Here is a 19910-nt window from a genome sequence, read left to right as displayed (position 1 = left end):
CAAGTAATTAAATCATAAAAATGTAAAATTAAAATAAATAATTGTACAATAACAATTAAAAATTTCACTAAAAAACAAGAAATATTTTATGTTTCTGCACACCGTATGAACATTAACCAATGTCAGAGAACCATGAACATGCAAATGTGATACTTAATAATAAAATATTTATTTTAAAATCTCAGGAGTACTTAAAGGGGTCATTGATTATGATTTCCCTATTTTAGGGAAATGTTGCTATTCTAGTGTAATGTTGCTGTTTGAGCATAATAATAATAATAATAATAAAGTCACGAAAGTCACGATGCTCAAAGTTCAATGCAACGGGAGATAATGTCTTACAGAATTGCTGACTGACTACCACTTTAAAGTATATAAATATCAAGTGAAAGAGGTTCAGATGAAAAAAAGTTTGAGAATGTCTGCAAATAAGAAATAATGAGAATGTGTGCATTTGAATGAGTTTGAAAGACAAAAGCCTTTCAATAATACATAATAAATAACATTTTTAAAACTATGAGGATCTAGTCAAAGGGGAAACAGAATCAATTACAGATATTGGTTTTATTTATTTATTTATTTTCTTTTTTTTTTTTCTACTTTTGACTTTCCCACAGTTTTGCTCCAAGCTGCTTTGTCCATACAAAACTATGTGTTAACCAAGGAGAGAACAGTGAAGCCCTTAAAGAGCTTGAGATGAAACATGAGATGTGATGATGTATCAAGACAATTTAAGAGGTATGTATCAGAATATATACAGAATCTTCTTTATTTTGCACATAATTAAGGTATGTAAAAAGTATTAAAAATATTGTTATTAATGTTCAATATTGTGTATTTTGCACATGTAAACAGAACAAATAATATATATATATATATATATATATATATATATAGATATATGTATATATATATGACACAGAGAAGCATAGAGAGAGAGAGAGAGAGAGAGAGAGAGAGAGAGGGGGAATGAAGCAGGGCGTTCGTGTTCTCTCTGTCAAAGCTTTTGGGTTCAGATTCTCCCGGTCACGCCTGCCGCATCCAGCACAGCACAAACGGGAATAGCGTTTCTCTCTCCCGTCAGGAACCGACGCGCATCCATAATAGAGTAAAGCGTTAGGCTTCGGTGAATGATTTTGTCGAAACAGCGAGGCCTGTGCTGTTTTTCCGTTCCTGAGGCAGCGGTGTCGCCGTGTGTCTCTATTGTATGCAGCAGCAGCAGAATCCATGACAGCCGCATCTTCCATTGATCTGTTGATATCTGCTGGGATCTTCTGCATCTCAACGGCTGCCCTTTACTACCATCACAACATCTGGCGGCGCTTGCAGTCTCCCCTCTTTTATAATAAACCGAATATCCTGTTTTGACGAAGAGATTTGTTTTTTCCTGTCGCACACATGGTGAACGTAGATGTAAACGCAGCCTTTTTAGTCGTATATGCCAAACAGTGTTTTTTAGTCGTCGTGTAGCCTATTTGTGATTTATTCAACGGTCGTCGTTAGGCGCAGGCCGTGGGTTTAGTCACGGACGTCCACGATGGGTTTCTGCGCTAAAATGGGTTTCTGTCTCGGATGTTGTTGATTATCGGTGTCATTTATTACGGATTTATCCCGTTTTTTTTTATATTGCTGTTCGGTTGGCGCGGACTGGGAGCGGCGCCAGGCGGGATTTTGCGTCCGCAGCAAACGACGCATTTGTTTGTGCCTGAGCTCAGTTTTTCCTTTTTATTAATATGACTATTTCTTGGTTTCAATGAAAATTGTCTGTCTACCAGACAAGGATCACCCTTTGTATGGTCGTGGACGGGGAGCGGCGCCAGGCGGGAATTCACGACATACAATATATATTTTTACCTCAGCTCAGTTTCTCATTGTTAATAATATAGTTATTTCCTCAGTGTTTAATCGATGAAAATCAGCAGTCCGCCAGAAGAGGATCACCCTCAGCTCATCGTCTCATTGCAATACCCTTGACGATCAACAGTTCATCGCGTGAAGGCGACATGCCTCGAAATCCGCGCGATTATTAGTCGGAGCAGTTCGACATCGAATCGAAGATTTTCTCTTGTGCTCATAATGACTAATAAACCAAAACGATTCTCATCTTCACTCATGGATGCTCTTAATGTTATAAGGTAGTTCGTCTTATCGACAGGGTCAGGAGACTGTATTCCTATTGGATTATATCATTGCCTGTGTTTATTATTCCTCCTGCGTGTTTGCGACTGAAGACGCTCCGTAAGGTGGATTATTCCGATTTTGAATATCATGTTTTTGGCCCTTTTATCGTCTGGAAAGATGGCAGCTGATTAAATTTTAATCTTGATGCATTCTGGCGACACGGGAGGAGAAGAGGCGAAACGAGTGAATCGGGGAGGAGAGGAGAGAGGAGAGGGAGAGGAGAGGATGTAGGGTGGATACGGGAACACCAGAAGGTAAGAATGAATGAATGAATGCACGGCTGTCAGTGTGTGTTCAGTTCAGTCCTAAACACACATTTTCATACACATATCAATGTCTGTACGCCACATCTACACACATTATTTAACTCACACACGTTTTTTTAACTATGTACATGAACACACAGATCACAATTCCATTCTTTGTCCACTAGTATTTGAAAATATACAGAAATAAGGTATATAGGGTGAATTAAGGTAAATTGGGACAGTTGAGATGATCAAATGGCCCGATTATATACTGTATATGGCCTATATTTATATTTGTAATTTTAGGTATGACTCATGCAATTGAGAACTGAATGCCCCCCAAAATACATATTTTATACAAATTTTATATTTAGCTTACATCTGAGGACAGAAATACACGTCATTGTGCATGCACATATTACTGTACGCGCACACACGTAAGCGCACATTCTGCATGCACAGACCTATATATCATACATACACACACACACGTTGTGGTCATTTTTCATTGGATGTAAATTGAGTTACAGGCCAAAGGCGAGCCGAACGCTGCGGCGCGTGAGTGGTGTGTAAATGTGCTGGCGCCACTGACTGCTGGTGCATTCTGACAGACCTCCATCTCTCCCCACCCAACATCTCCTCCATCTCCCGCACACGCCGTATCTTTCTCCTGAGCGATGCATGAGCCCCAACTATTGCATTTGGATAAGCTTTAAGTGAGCACCCCTTTGTTTGTCCTCTGATTCATAAATAAAACAAAGAATGTTTTATAAATGCATAATGTTGTATTTTCAACATGATGAGTGTTTTCTTTTAGGGTTTGTGTTCATCTGTCTGTTAGTAAGTCTATATGTCCCCTTTAGAAAGAATAAGCATGTGTTCGCAGTTACCTACATTTTGAGGATGAATTTGTCTACAGAAGTAAGCTGAATCTGACAAAACCAGGGCATCAGGAGATGTTCGTCCCCTGCATAGTGAGTGTATGTGTTACCAGAGGCAGATACATGGAGGAGAGCGTGTGTGTTTATAAAGGAGCACATAATGATCTCGTGAAGGCTCATGGATGGTTGAGCGAGCAAAGACTCAAATGCAAACCCATGCAAAAACACTGGTTACTAGTCAAAGCAAGTGGATGAAGAGCAGAAAATAATCTCAAATGTCATTTCTGTTGTTGGCTTATTGGAATCAGTAGTATATCTATAGAATCAGTCTGTGATAAAGAGGTTTGTGCAGCAGTAGAATGAACTCAGGCGTTTAGTCATAAATAGATAAATACATAGACACAGTCCAATTGACCCCTGAGCTGGTGGTCATTCATTTATCCCCCAACATTTGTGCTTGTATTTATAGCGTTAGATAAATAGGTATTATTAGTGCACAGTCCGTCTCATTTTGCCGTCTCAGCAGTTTTGGTGTTCCTGTTGTTAAAAATACTCTACTCTCTTACCCCAGTGTATAGTAGTATGCAGAATCAAAGCAATCTGTAGAATTCACTTTTGTTCTGCTGTGCTTTCAAAGCATTAGCGTTTGGGAAACCTGTTTGCAAACAGCCATTTTTGCAGTTTTTAGGTGTTGCTTGAGGTGCAGAAACTCAGCATTGGTTTACATGTGTGTTTGTTCTCTTAAGCGCTCATAAATTAGTCTGTTTCCTTAGAGACAATTACGTTAAATTGTCTGTTAAACATCTTAAATGTCACTCAGCCTGTCTGGACAGTAATTCAGTCCTGAGTTATACAATCGAATTAAAATAGAGTGCAGAGTTGAAACAGGAGAATCATTATGTAGTCCGTTACCAATAGCGGTTGACAAAAAATGTGTGTTTGTTAGAATAACTATTTGGCAGCATTGTCGTTTGTCTCAGCCAGTTGATTCCTATGTTTTAATGCTTGGCTATGTGTTAAGTTGTCTTTAGTGGAAGCCTTATGTTGGTGTATTTATTATTCGGTAAGTAGCTGTTATATAAATGAGTCAGCTAGTCATTAAAATAAACCTCTTTACCTCTGACTGGATGTGAGACCTGCTCCATCTGTCTGTTTATTTCGCTTTATTTTATTATTCAAGATTTTTTTTTTTTTTTAATCAGGAGTGTTGAACATGCATAAACATGCATTTGCTTCACTATCTTGTCTAAATTTTCAATTTAAATATATGTTAATGTAAAGATACTCATATTCAGATAAAGTTTACCTTTGTCTACAGAACTGCTGTTAATGCATTTAATCAAAAGTTATTATTATGTAGGATATAACAATTATGAGAGGCATAAATTCACTCAAGTGTGTCTGAACTTGTGAATGGCAGTGTATAATATGCATAGCCTACATATGACATAAAACAGTTTCATGACTGCAGATGTAAAATGCACATACAATTTTTGAAATACCAATTTTTGATATCAGTCACAGACTGGCTGATAATCTAAGTATAACCAGATATCTACCACTGACTGCAGATGTAAAATGGACGTCTATTTCTGCATTTACATCTGCAAGACATAGTTTGCTCATCTGCAATACGTCTGTTGGATGTTTCCTATCAAATGTCAAATAGACATCTATTAAATGTCCTTAAGATGTTTATGATTTAGAATGTATGTAAAACTGACAGACGATCTTACAGACGTCTGCCAGATGTTTGTACACAGCAGATGCGTTCCAGATCAAGATATCTTTAACAGACATCTTGCAGATGTACGTGTGCTATCTGGGTATGATGTATTTTCAGTAAAGCCTTTGAGAAAATTTTAAAAATTTTATCTTTTCTTTTTATTTGACTTCATCAAACCTGTTTACTTATCAACAATCAATCAATTCCTAAATTTAAATAAAAACAATTCTCATTAAATAAGCTGTTGCTCTTGAGAAGGCGTCACTTCACAGAAGTAAAATAGGTTGTGAGTGTAATTTCACACTGACTTTAAAACAGACTGCAGTGGTGCATTCTTCTGTTTTCCTAATCTCGTGTGAGTGTGTGTGTTGTGTACAGCGCTGATGAGAGTGGTGTGTTTGTTTATGTCTCTAACACAGAGGGTGAATCCAGAACAGAGGAGTTTTCTCGGCATGAGGGTGAATTATAGCAATTACTCTAGGCTGATTATTACACACACTCACACGCGCGTGTGCGCGCCGACGCTCTGATGCTTGGGAAACTCTCCAGATGAAGCTCTGCTCTGTTGTGTTTGATTCTGGTGCTCCAGCAGCGAGAGCTCCACAAACGCAGGTTTTGATCACAACAGTGAATTTGTGCACACTGACAGACGAGGATGGCAATATTTGCCTGGATGTGGTCCACGTTTATCTCATGACACGCTTTCATGAACCGCTTCTGTTATCCGTAAAAGTGCAACACAGCCGGACTTTAATTAGACTTTGACATTTAATTACACCTGAAGGCAAATTCATCTTTAGTAGTCACAGAATAACATTCGTGTCTCATGAATGTTTTCAGAGATACATATACTGCGTTCATACATAATAATCTTCCATTTTGCTGATATTGATTAAACTTTAATTGAATGAAACCGTATTAAATGTATTCTGCTTGAGGATAAACCCTGGACAGAGAAGATATGATTTGTTTTTTCTCCGCATGACTTGCAATAATTAATTTAACTTAAGTTTTGACAGCCAAAATGAAAAATTGTCGTTATTTTTGGAGTGTGTATACAATATTAATTCAAAATCTGATAGTGTGGGAAATGCATGACAAATTTAATATATGTGAATATATTAAACTAAACCAGGGGTTGTTATAGTTAACTAAAACTAAAACAAAAACCTGTTACTTGAAATAAAATAGATGTTGAATAAAATACAAACTTTCAAACATTTCTCATTTGTAATTTAGTTTAACTAAATGTTAAAAATAAGTAAACCTAAAATAAATAAAATAAAACAGAAGTAAAAAAGTAATTTAAAAAACTATATAGACTTAAAAAAGTAAAATAAAAATGACAATGTACAACAACAACAAAAATATTAAAACTTCAAGTAAAATTAAAATGGAAAATATAAAAATAAAAAACAATTCAAAATAACACTATTCCTCAGTGATACTAAAACACCACTTAACAGAACAACCACTAATTTTAATAATAATTATTGATAATTGTTTTTAATAATTAATAATGTGTTTTTCTCTTTTGTGTATGTGTGTGTGTCTGTGAGGGTGTGTCAGTCTCCAGTGTTTTTGCCGGTACTAAAGTAGAAGGTGTTATTTGCGTAAGTCACTGAGCCATTAGGGATCCTGTGTGTGTGTGTGTGTGTGTGTGATCATGAGGGACACAGTGAGACAGATGCAGGAGAAACAGTGACTCATGAGCTCTGTTGGACAGGCAGATGGAGTTGTCTGACATTAAGACTGTTTCACACTTTAACATTTGTCACAGGTGTCAGTGATGTATATGTCATGTGATTAATGCCTGTGATCTCACAGAGTACGTTTGATAAGAAAATACAATTTCAGTCTTTCTGCTTCAAATGTGTAATGTTCCATTGAATGTGTTTCTGGCCATTTCTTTGTAATTATTTCTGAAATTTACTAGCAATTTCCGAGTGAAGAAACCGTGTTTTATTGGTGCACCTGTTGGACTATAAAGCCGTGAAGGTGATCTGTGGTGAAGATGTCTAGTTATAATGCAAATGCAGTAATTCTGTGTGTTTTTGTCTTGTGGAGATGCTCCAGCACACAGGCTGGTGATTGGCTGATCTTCAGCTGTCCGTCCGTATTTTAGCCGCTTCAGTTCATTCAGTGACAGAGACGAACTCTGTGTTTGAGGGTGTTGATGGTGTCTGAGGTGTGTGACGCTTGTGTCTGGACTGATCAGTCGTACAGGGTTTTGAGTGTGTGTGTGTGTGTTTGTGTGTGGTTTACTCGTAGCCAACTTTATTTAGTCGGTATCATGTTTCTTATTTCCATAAGGCGGTGGGGATCTAAATGTGTGTCCTCTTCATTTGTTTAGAATAAGTCAATACGAACGAGTTTGTGTTTGTAGCTACTTAACCATATTCAAGGGACAGATTTGTAGCAGAAGAGAGCTAAATCTGACAAAACCTCCTTGCAAAAACTTTATCCACTGAAAAACTGTAAAAACTGTATTAATTTTGCTGGGCGTGGCCAATTGTACAGTTTATTTTTAGCTGTACTAAAAAGCTAGTTGTACTGCTTGATTGCAAATTGGTGAGTCTTACCATATTATTTTAATGTATTTTTAAAATTATGAACACACTGGTTTGTAGTGCAAACCATTTTACCATTTACTGCATGTTGTTACTCCTCTCCTTATTTCCTTATGGCAGATAATGAACCGGAAGTCTCGCCCTTAGGCTTACTCTTACAATAAATATATAAATAAAATATATATATATATATATATATATATATATATTTATTGTATTCATCCAGTGATTATGTATGAGTGATATGATTTTGAGTCCAGTGTTACTACTTACATTTTTAGGTTTGTCTTTTGACGATTTTGGATGTCTTTTAAATTTTGTCAGTACTTTGTCATTTTTATTCATTTTAGTCCGTTTTACATTTATTTAAGTGCCATATAATTTTTGTTGATGAAAATAAAATTTTAGTTGACGAAAAAAATGTAAAATTAGAAAACGTTCAAAATAACAGATCAAATTTTAACCACATTTTTCAATGTATAAACTTAATTAATTAATTAATAATTAATCATGCAAATTGTTTCTAAATGTACAAACACTGATCATAAAACATTTATAAATGTATAAACATAAATTATAAAACATATTTAGAAATCATTTTATAATTAATAAAAATATGTATAAATGATTTATATTTATAATTTATAGCAGATTTATACAGCATAAAATATAAGTTGAAAAAAATTGAGATTGTAATAAGAGCACATGAACTGAGTTATTATCTTTTGTTCAGAGGCTACAGACGGTTTATTTTGCATTATAGCGAGTTCTGACTAGCACTGACTGTGCGTTCACTTCAGTTTATACGAACGTAATTTGTAATATTGCATTTATCTTGTGTATATATCTGATATGGATATTAATGTGGGTACTGATCTAATATTAACATATAGGTTGCATTTAACACACTATGGTTGGATTAGTTGCATGAACATTTTTTACATTTTCCTTCTGAAATCATTGGTTCTTGTCTCGCATTGTTGATTTTCTATGTATATATATTTAATTTTATAATCTACTTTAAACAATATCTGTGGTTGTCATAATGGTGTGTACCATTACCAGTCTCATTATTGTTCAAAAAATAAGAAACGAGCATTTTTGTCAGTAATTTCATTGACTGGATGAATAGATTCAGATATTGAACAGGAGCCTGATGTGAAGCGGAGCCTCTTATTACACGGCTACTTACTGAATTAATTTAAAAAAAATGGACATGTAATATTGATTTCAGTCTGAATGATTTTACTGTGTGAGAAGAAAGAGAGACATGAAACTAGCACAGCGATGGAGGAAGTCCAGTGAGGAAGATCAGTGTAAAGTACGACTGTATACGATCACAGAACGCAGAGATTGACCAATCACAATTCAGCACTTATAACATCTGTTATATTTCCATCAGCGATCGGAGTGTTTTTCTGCTAGGCCGCACCGAAGCCTGAGGCTGGATTTTAGCTCTCGTCCTGGTGCGAGCCGCGGCGCCTGGGGAAATGCTCGTGATAAATCGTCTGATTCCGTCTCCTGGGATTGGGGAATATTTTTGTAGCACCATCAGTAGAGACGGAGCCCACAGGGGTTTCACAGCACTGGTAACTGTGAAAAAGAAATGAGACATAGATCATAGCAGGACAAAAAAAACAGCCTGGACACACAGAACAGAGAGAGAGAGACACAAATGAGCGAGGGATGCGAGTCTCCGCCGCAGCCCTCATTGCAGCGTTGCCATGGCGACTGTACGTCGAGAGACGGCCGCCGACCGCTCGATGTGTGTGCGAGTCTGTCTGAAGAGATCCTGAATTACTGATCCTTAAATAATCATTTTTTTCCAGAGCGCTCGCACACACTTGTAATATTCACAGTCACACTACACTGATTCAGTAAACTGAAGATCACCGAATCACATATCAGACATCTATTATATAGAAATGTGTCATTCCACCACTGTCTCACCAATGGATCCTCTACAGTGAATGGGTGCCGTCAGAATGAGAGTCCAAACAGCTGATAAAAACATCACAGTAATCCACAAGTAATCCATACCACATCTTGAGTGGTACTTTTTAAAACTAAAATATGAGTCAGTAATCAATAATAACACTTCCTTCAGTGAAAAAGTCTGTCTCTGGTCGTCTCTCACATCAAAATCCAGCCTTGTGGCTTGTAAATGGTGCTTGATCTGTGCAGATTTCTCTCCTGATTCACACCAGACCACTTTTTCACCGGAGGAAGTGTTATTATGAATTATGGACTTGGATTTAAGCTAAAAATGCTTTAATGATGGATTTGTTTCCGCTGTCGTCTTCTCAAGATGTGGTGTGGATTATTGTGATGTTTTTATCAGCTGTTTGGACTCTCATTCTGACGGCACCCATTCACCACAAAGGATTGGTGAGCAAGAATGACACATCCAAGTCTGATGAAGAAAACTCATCTACATTTTGGATGCCCTGAGGATGATGAAGATCATGAAGATGTTTATAAGCACACTGGTATATTTTAATGCGCTCTCAGGATTATATTTTCCAGATATATTCACCCATAAACGTCTTCATGAGGAATGAGTTTATATGATAGTGTGAATGTATTTCATTTGACTGAGGCTGCGGCTTTGAGCTCAAACCTCACATGAAAACGCAGTATCGAGCCGTTCGGTCGCTCTTTCATCTGGCGCTGTGATCATTTGCGTCGGCAGCAGCTGGAGAGCGGCTCCCGCTATGACAGTATTGGAGTCTGATGATCAATAGATACGTCAATAAACACAGCGATCGTATTAGTATGAGCGCTGACCTTCTTCATTGCAATTAAAACTCATTATCCGCTTGCGTGAATGTAAATGATGAACTAAATGTGAATGTGAAAATAAGAGACGCTGATGAGCGTGACGCAGATCTGATTTATCAGCTTGGATGCAAAACTCCGGGAGTCATTTCGATATATTTTTAAAGGACAAAATACATATAAATTAATACAAAACATATGCTAATTGTAATTAAAGTCATTTCATTTCAGAAAGACAGGAAAGTTACTGGAGTTTTAGCATTATAAGTATTTGCATGTTTGGCTTTAAGAAAACTCTTTTTTGTAGTGACCTTAGTCTAACCCAGTGCTGAAGCGGGAGTTTTGGGCTGTACTCTCATCTCCTCTCATCTCGCCTCATTCATGTTGATCTTCAGAGCTGAGCGTTGCTCGGCGTGTGTTTCTCTGTAATGCCATCGGACTGAATCGGGTCAGTCGTCTGTCTCTCTGTCAGCAGTTAACCGGATGTCCCATCTGTCTCTCTGCAGGTTCAGCTGACGTTACAGGAGACTGTCCCGCCCCTTTCACCTTGTCCGTTCCTCTGTCGTTACCATGGCGCTGTCACTCTGGTTACTGTGGACGTGTCCTGTGTTGCTTTGCAACATCGCTCCCTCAGAACAAGGTGAGTTCTGCAGCCTAAAGCGCCTGTCATGACGCAGACTCCGCCCCCTCAGACCCCAGGGCGATTCTATTGGCTGAAAGAGTGTTTGATGTGTTTCATTCAGTGCCTAATTGAAAATCCTTCAATGTCACATCACTATTTATTATTTTGAATAGCTCAGCCATTCAGCAATTTAACTTTAGATAATCTGTCATGACGCTGTATGTCAGGTCTGAGTCGAGCGGCGATGCCCTTCGGTCTGATGAGGAGAGAGCTGGCGTGTGAGGGATATCCCATCGAGCTGCGCTGCCCAGGAAGTGATGTCATCATGATCGAGACGGCCAACTATGGCCGCACCGACGACAAAATCTGTGACGCCGACCCCTTCCAGATGGAGAACGTGCAGTGCTACCAGCCGGACGCGTTCAAGATCATGTCACACAGGTACAGATACAGCACAAACTCTAGGTTCTCTCAAATATTTAGGGCCCGAGCACCAGTTGTGCAAGGATGCTATTGTAATAACTCTTTCTTCTTCTTCTTCTTGTCCAAAATCACATTTTTGAGGGCCTAAACATGCTCAAAAACTCATGAAACTGGCACATGCCAAAAGTTGTGGAAATTTACATTTGATATGACTTTCGGAAGTGGGTGTGGCAAAATGGCTCAAGAGCCATTGTGTGTTTCACATACATGTACGAATTTCATTAGACACATGTAACACACCAATACCTACAAAAAAGTCCCTTGGTACGAAGTTCAAAACCCAACAGGAAGTCTGTTATTTAGCATTTTCTCTGCAAGTTTTGTGTCGTTTTTGCCATTCATTCGTTCTATTTAAATGAACTCCTACTAGAGATTTATTCAGATCAACACCAAATTTGGTCAGTGTAATCTAAAGCCCTTTGTGATGTTAAATTGCAAAGATCTTGAGTTTTCATTGAAGGGCGTGTCTGTGGTACCCTGACAAACTTCGATGTTTCGCCATTAAACAGGAAGTTATAATTCAGACATACAGTGTCCAATCTGCACCAAAATTCCCATGTTCGATAAGAGTCCTGTCCTGAACACATGTCCATGTCCATATTCAGTTATAGCCATAGCGCCACCTGCTGGAAACAGGAAGTGACATGTTTTACACTGTAACAAACTCCTCATAGAGATTTAATGACATTTGGACATAAATATTTGGTCAGTTTACTGTAAAGGCCTTTGCAATGTTAAATTGCAAAAATCTTGAGTTTTTTGTTAAAGGATGTGTTCATGGCAGCCTGACAAAGTTCAATGTTTCAACCTGAACAAGGAAGTTGTTATAACTCAGCCATACAATGTCCAGTCTGCCCTAAACTTCCTGGCCTGAACACATATAAAGGCCAATATTCTGTTATAATCATAGCGGCACCTGCTGGCAACAGGAATTGACATGCAATGTCCAATCTGCACTAGACTTCACATGTTTGGTAAGAGTCCTGGCCTGAAGACATCTAAAGGCCATTGTTCAGTTATAATCATAGTACCACCTGTTGGCAGCAGAACATGTCATGTTTTACACTAACTTTACACAAACATACCATGTTCGATTTGCACCAAACTTTATATGTTTGATCAAAGTCCTGGATTGAAGACATCTGCATGCCAATATTCAGTTATAGTCATAGCACCATCAGCTGGCAGCAGGAAGTTTGGCACATATAAAAGACTTTGACATATTCCTCCTATATTTACCACTTTAAATGCATATTGCTCACCGTTCACAATTTACCTAAAGCCACCGGGTGGCGTGAGCCCGGGTGTGAGGCCCCTTTCAATGCTGCTCGCAGCTTTAATAATAACTGTAATTACAGTTACTAACACAGTAAATTGATATATCATTTTGGAAGATGTGTGTGTGTGTGTGTGTGTGTGTGTTTTGGAGGAATTTTGTTGATCCAAAATGGGTTTTTATGTAGTTTCATAGTGTTTGTGACTCCAAAGGTCCCATAAACTGGGAAATAAAAAACTTGTATACCTTGTGATTCAATTGTCTCCAGAAAGTGAGCTGAATCTGATGCAACTTGTCTTTGAAATAGTGCTTTCATAATTAGTGTTTTAATGTAGGCAGTTAATTTTTCCAGTGTTTCAGTGTTAAAAATGTGTAATGCAGGGGCAGCGCTAGGGTTGGCCACCCCACACACAACTGCTGCTTCTGTCTCTCTTTTTTTACTGAAAAGAATTGTGTTTATTTAGATGCTGAATGTCTTTACGACCACATCAAACTGGAGACTTTTCAGACATGCACTCCAACTTCACTTTATTGCCAAACGCTAGTTAAACGAGTAAGGAAATGGTACAGGTGATGAGAGAGCTTTAGTAGAACATCAGTGAAATGCAGTCAGATGACATGCTCTCAGGCCGTATGTCAGTAAAAAACAAATTTTCATGTCCTGTCAGCTGTTATACTATGCTCATAGCACGCACGCCTTAATTGCATGCACAAATGCGGCGGTGTGTGCTGTAGCCTGTATCATTTAATATTAAAATGCAAATGGACCTGCAAGCGTGCGTGATCCGTGTCATGTTCAGCAGTGGCAGCTCTTAAAGTAATAGCCAAAACAGCCAAATAAGATAATAACCCAGGCACTGTGAGGTCTGTTAATCAAAGAACAAAATAAAAAAAAGGAAATCAATAACTTTTTCTATTTATTTCTTATTGAAATTTAATGACTTTCCCTCATTTATGGTCATTAATGTGTGTGCAGATTTCAACACTTGATGTGTTTTGCAAAGATTGGGGTGAAATTGACCAACATTTTTTTTTTTTTAATGAAAATTGGTTATACTATTGATTTCTTCCTTAAATTTGGTGGTTTTCTCCATTTAGGGTCACATGTTTGCATGCTAAGTTTCAACAAAAAGATGTGTTTTGAAAAAACTGAACACAGCAGTGATACTCCCCTTCAGTCATCAAAAATATTTAACAGATATTAAAAATATACTGTCTTTATGTTATTTCTACATTAATTTGCAGTTAGAATGTGAAATTATTGCAATATAAAAGTAAATTTAAAAACTTTAATATTAGGTGGGATTAATCACGAATAATTGCAATTAATTTCAGAAAAAATGCGATTTATTATTATTATTATTTTTTTTTTTTAAATCGATTGACAGCATTACTTTGTAGTACTGTGAAGATGTTCTCCTTTCACAGAATGATTTTTCTTTAAAGTAAGTAATGTTTCTAATGTGTTGGTCATAATGATTAGCTGTATATAAAGGCGCTGTAAGTGTATGATATGTACTCAATTGTGTGTGTGCGGATGAGATTATGTGTGTGTTTGAGTGTTTTGGCGTCAGCGTGTCTCCCCAGTGTTTGAGCTGCTGCTGTTTCCTAGAAGAGCAAATCAATGCAGCTTCACTCTATCCATTTCCACAGAGAGAGAGAGAGAGAGAGAGAGAGAGAGAGAAGCAGATCTCCTGTACTGCACTGAGCTGATCTGAGATCAGTCACATGATCTTAGTCTGAAGCGTCTCTCAGACATTCTCACCCATCATCATCAGTCTGTCGGTTATTGACGTCTTTGGCGACTCGTGTCTTCTGTGTGGTTGTTGATCAGTGTGAGACAGTTCACTGGTGCACTACTGATGATCGTGTGTGTGTTTCAGTTGTAATAACAGTGTTTGATGATTGTGTGTGTGTGTGTGTGTTTCAGATGTAATAACAGGACCCAGTGTGTGGTCGTCGCCGGGGCAGATGTGTTTCCTGACCCGTGTCCTGGCACTTACAAATACCTGGAGATCCAGTATGAGTGTGTCCCTTACAGTGAGTAACACACACACACACACACACACAAATACATGCATAACACACCCATAACACACATGCATACACACAAATCTACACACACAAACATACATTATTTTTTATTTCATTTGTATCTATTTTTTCTTTTTTTCTTTTTTTGTCAGTTATTTTATTGTTTTTTTTTTTGTTTTTTTTTTAATGTCTGCATGGTTTTTATTAATTTTTGAAAATGTGTTTGTTTTTTAGTTTTAGTTATTTTAGTACCTCAAAGTAATTTTAGTACTTTTAAGTGACAAAAGTGTTTTTGTGGTTTTACTTTTTGTAATTTATTATAGTTAGCTTTAACCCTAATAATAACCCTACACACACACACACACACACACACATGCGCATGCATTACACACACACAAAACCAGATTTTTTTCAGCATTTTTTTGTTTTTATTCCTCCTCATATTCTTCTCTCTTCTCTTCTCTTCTCTTCTCTTCTCTTCTCTTCTCTTCTCTTCTCTTCTCTTCTCTTCTTTAAGCCCTGTTTATACTCATAATAATCATCTAAACCAGCAGGATTCAGCAGTGAGAAGTGCTGAACTTCACTTTTATTCAAAAATGTCTTTATTTAGATACCTTCATTTAGATATTTAGATTATAGTTAATTAATAAAACTGCAATAACACGTTACATTCATTACAGATGATTTTGATTTTACACAATATAAAATTAACAAGATCACTGGGTATATTTAGAGTATCAGACTTTATATATGTGTGTGTTTGTGTGTGTATATATATATATGTATATATATATATGGGTCATTGACGTATAAGGATTTTCGATAGGCCAATTTAAAAAAACAAAAAATATATATATATATTTCTTGTAATTGTTTATACTGTTAAATATTAGAAATGTTGTGTACACATAAACTCATATTATAAGTTTAAATTAAGTTGTTGTAGTGTTTTTTCATCTCGATGAATTGCCTATAGCCTTAAAAATATCATGTGGTGTGACCATGATTTATTTTAAAATTAATTCATTTCCTTAAAGTGCTTAATTTTTTTTAGATGTTCTCAGTAATTGTTTAGAAAGTAAGTGTTTAGAAACAAAGTATTCACATTTATTTAGATTTTTTGTAAATAATGACCTCGTAACTAAGGGGGGTGGAGGTTAGTGGTTCAGGTTCTGAGATCACAGCATGAACATCTTTCTTACGGTAGAAAATGAAATCTGGAGTTTGTGCTTGACTGCAGGGTCAGAATTAACATGTGGCCTATGGCAAGCATTTATTTTACTTTGCTTGGCTGTGGAATCTGTTAAAATAGATTAAAATAGTTATCATATAACTATTTCATATATTTAATAATAAATTACTAATTATATGCTCTAAATTAATTTTTGACATTTTTTTCTCATATTGTACAAAGATTAAACATAACATGTCTGAAATGACCGATATTGCATAAAAATGTATTCCAAATAATACTAAAAAGTTCTTAATTTATATAAACCATCAATTGAATGTAAAAGCAGAAAATCTGGAAAACACTCTGAAGTGGTTGCACCACGTAATATTTGGTCGCACTGCATGATATTGCAAAATTCAGTCAAAACTTACAAGCACAGAATTGGCTACCTAAACAAAACAAACTAGCTTCCCACAAAATGTAACTTTTTTTTGAGGACATACCACATGATATCCAAATGTGGGAACTACATACTAGCCGTTAAAAAGGTGGTTGTTGTTTTTTTTTTTTTCCAAATTTGAAAGAAAGTTACAAACCTGTTCTATGGGTCATTGGCAAACTGGTATATGATGCAAAGCCCTGTCTTTGAATGGATTTCAACATAAAAGTCCCAAAATGGTAGTTTCTTGATGGTCACACCACATGATATTCATCAAATGGAAATCATCAGACAAAGTTTTTTTGTAAATTATGATGGAAATATAAATACAGAATTACAAAACACTTTGGAAATCATGTCAAATAGTGCAGAAAATGAATCTGAATAAATTTAGGTTCATTTCAAAGACGTTTCCAACACAACAGTTATGGCCGGACGGTCGCACCACGATATTTTGACAGTTCGAATAACAGAAAAATAACAAATAACTAATCTTTTTTGAAAAGTTAAAGTGGGTCCATACATAGGAGAGGTGCTTTATATACATGGCATCTTTTCAGTGCATTTAACCCCATTTTTAACTGAAGAAAAACAATCGGACAGAAAATGTAGGCGTCACGTCATTGACCCATATATATATATATATGTATATATATAGACAAATTTGTCTATATATTAACAAGATCTTCAAGTATATTTATAATGATATCACACTTTTTCTTTTATTGTTTTAATGAACACACACACATACAGATTTTAAATATATATATTTTATGTACATTTTATTTGTATATAAACTTAAAATGCGCTGTTAACATTGCTTTGATTTTACTCATTATAAAACAAACATTGTCAGTGATATTTTTATTTTCATTCTTTGGACCCATTTAGTATGAGATGCAGTTTGTCTTTCCAAACACAAACAGACAGAATGAACATATGCTTATATATGCAAGCGTGTGTTTTCAGCAGTATTTTCAGTAGTTTTCTGCTGCCTCAGTCGCACAGACGCATCTGGCGTAATGAAGAGTAAGAAAGTATAAACCAGGCTTCTCTGTTCCCTCCTCTCCTGTGCTGTCATCATTCCTGTCTTCACCTCCTCCTCCCTGTGTTTGCGTTCTTCCTCCCTCAGTCGCTCCTCTCTCCACTCCTCCGGTGGGTGTAGTGCTGTTGGGATGGGGTGTGTTTTCTGTCTCCTCCTGCAGGGCGGCGCTGGAGTCACTCTCGTCTGCGATTGCCCTTTCAGTGCGGAGCGGCGCGTGGCTAACGGACTCACTCATTCACCCGCTCGTTCATTGATTCCCTTCTTTTTTTTGCAGTGCATCATGAGACGTGGCTCTTTCTTCATTGCAGCTGAACTGCAGCTCAAAATAAAGCGTGATGAAATTTTGGTTGCTGGAGTGAAATTACGGACGTAATTTTTTAGGTTCCTCATGCACAGCGGTTTGCTGAGTGCTGCACACTGACGCTTTCATTTCTGCTTTTATACAGGTCATCACGTCACTGCCATGCGCACGTGTGTGTATGTGTTTGGATGAGTTTCCTCTATCTGAAGGGACCAGACTGTGGAGCTGCTAAACCTCTGGAGGAAACTGTGTGTGTGTGTGTGTGTGTTTGTGTTGGACTTTCTCTCACATGTAAAGGCCTGTTCACACCGACAGACAAATGCAAACACAAGCTCAAATGATAATGAACATTATCCAGTGACTTTCTCTGAGGAAATTAAAAAAAATGTGAATGAAAGTTATTTGGTCATGCATTTGCTTTAATTAAGCTATAAGGTACAAGAGGCTGTCATATTTTGTGAATATATTCGCAGCTAGAGGCTGTTGTTGTGCACGGTCAGTGTTAATATCATTAACTAAAGCTGAAACTAAAACTATTAAAAAACGTTTAAGTGAGATAAAATAAATGTTACGTGAAATAAATTAAAATATAATCAAACTTTCAGTTGCATTTTTACAGTAGATATTCCAAGCATTTATAGTTTTTATTTAATTTAAGTTGAAGAAATGAAATGACTATCTAAACTGAGGTTTTTTTAAAAAAAACAGTAAAAACTAAACAGACATTAAAAAAAAAAAATAGAATGGACAAAAACACAAAAAGACTTACTTGAACTTAAACTAAAATTAAATTACTAAAACTGAAAATAACTAAAATATAAATCTAACTAACAAAAGCATGCAAAAAAATAAAATAAAACTACATTAAAACAAAAATTTAAAAAGCAGCTAAACAACTAAAGCAGCAAAAAAACTGAATAGAAATAAAAACATTTAATAAAACTGACACAAATACACAACAAAATTACTAAAACTTAAAATAAACACATGAAATTACTAAAGCTGAATATAAATTAAAAGAAAGGAATAAAAAAAGACATTTTAAACAGATAACAGACATTAAATTACTAAAACTTGAACTGAAGTTAAAGTAAAATGACTAGAACTAAAACTGAAAATGACTAAAACTAAACCTGAGTAACAAATAAAAAAAGAAATGAAAAGCTAATAAAACTGTCAAAAGTACAACAAAATTTCCGGGCTTAAACTAAAATAACAATATGCTGCAAAATGTTTGCAAAAAATAGCACAACCATCGGCGCCTTTCATAGACCATTAATGGTTTTTAAAATGGTTACGATGTAATAAAAGTACACATTGTTCAATTAAAGCAAATTGATTAGCTGGTATCCCTGATCTAGAACACACAGTGCCTGACACTCTGCTGTTTATTTTGAAGCGCTGCAGAACATCAGCTCTTGTTACACGCTGTGTTGCAGCACGACCGCATCGAGCGATCTAATGCATGTTTGATCACGTTCCTGAAGGAATGACGGAATCAAATGAATTTGATTTAGTTGATTTCCGGCTGTGGTGTGAATAGGTCCGTATGAATGTGACTGTCTCTAATAATCTCTGTTTTCCGCAGCGGCCGTGTTGAATGTGTTGGGTTTGTTTGGGTGGGGGGGCGGGTGGAGGGATGGAGAGTGGACAGAGTGATCGAGGGCAGATAGAAGAACACCTAATGAATATTCAGAACGTTTCAGATTATTAAATCCATCACACCAGCGATTGGTGGTGTTTAATTGAGGCGTAGCTAGTTCCTGTCCCTTACCCTACCATACCATCACTCTCTCTCTCTCGCTCGCTCTCCCTCTCCCCCTCTCTCTCTCTTCTCTCTCTCTCTCTCTTTCTGTTGCAATATTTTCATCTTTCCCCTCTCTTTCGTCTTTCTCCCTCATGTGTTTCTCCTTCTGTCTCATGTCTAATAAATTTCACTTGACCTTTAAGCTTGAAAAGAAACGGAAGACTCTGCTGTTGAACTGAAATTTCTCTTTTTTCTCTCTTCTGTGCACCTTCTGCCTGTCTCTCTCTCTATCTCTCTCTCTTTCTGTCTATCTCTCTCTCCCTCTCTCTCTCTTTCTCTCTCTCTCTTCATTTATACCTCTCTCCCCTTCTCTATTTCAACGCTTGAATAGAAGTGGACCAAAAA

The 19910-nt window shown here is 36.7% G+C and overlaps 1 protein-coding gene across 5 annotated transcripts in view; it reads left to right on the top strand.

The window, feature by feature from the left end:
- The first annotated feature begins 969 nt into the window (after positions 1 to 969).
- The window catches only part of LOC127154488 (adhesion G protein-coupled receptor L1), a 42054-nt gene continuing 23113 nt past the window's right edge, over positions 970 to 19910 (top strand). For 4 of the 5 annotated variants that reach the window (XM_051096417.1, XM_051096334.1, XM_051096251.1 and 1 more), the window contains exons 1-5: positions 970 to 2435; positions 2960 to 3145; positions 10891 to 11024; positions 11234 to 11447; positions 14696 to 14805. In XM_051096417.1, coding sequence (XP_050952374.1) covers positions 10955 to 11024; positions 11234 to 11447; positions 14696 to 14805 — 394 coding nt within the window. In that variant the 5' untranslated portion in view covers positions 970 to 2435; positions 2960 to 3145; positions 10891 to 10954. The remainder of the gene's footprint in view (positions 2436 to 2959; positions 3146 to 10890; positions 11025 to 11233; positions 11448 to 14695; positions 14806 to 19910) is intronic. The other variant, XM_051096175.1, reaches the window with a different exon arrangement.

Source organism: Labeo rohita, chromosome 1 (genome assembly GCF_022985175.1).
Source record: "Labeo rohita strain BAU-BD-2019 chromosome 1, IGBB_LRoh.1.0, whole genome shotgun sequence".
Taxonomy (NCBI): domain Eukaryota; kingdom Metazoa; phylum Chordata; class Actinopteri; order Cypriniformes; family Cyprinidae; genus Labeo; species Labeo rohita.
The sequence above is the reverse complement of the archived record's forward strand: the minus strand, read 5'-3'. Positions and strand labels throughout refer to the sequence as shown.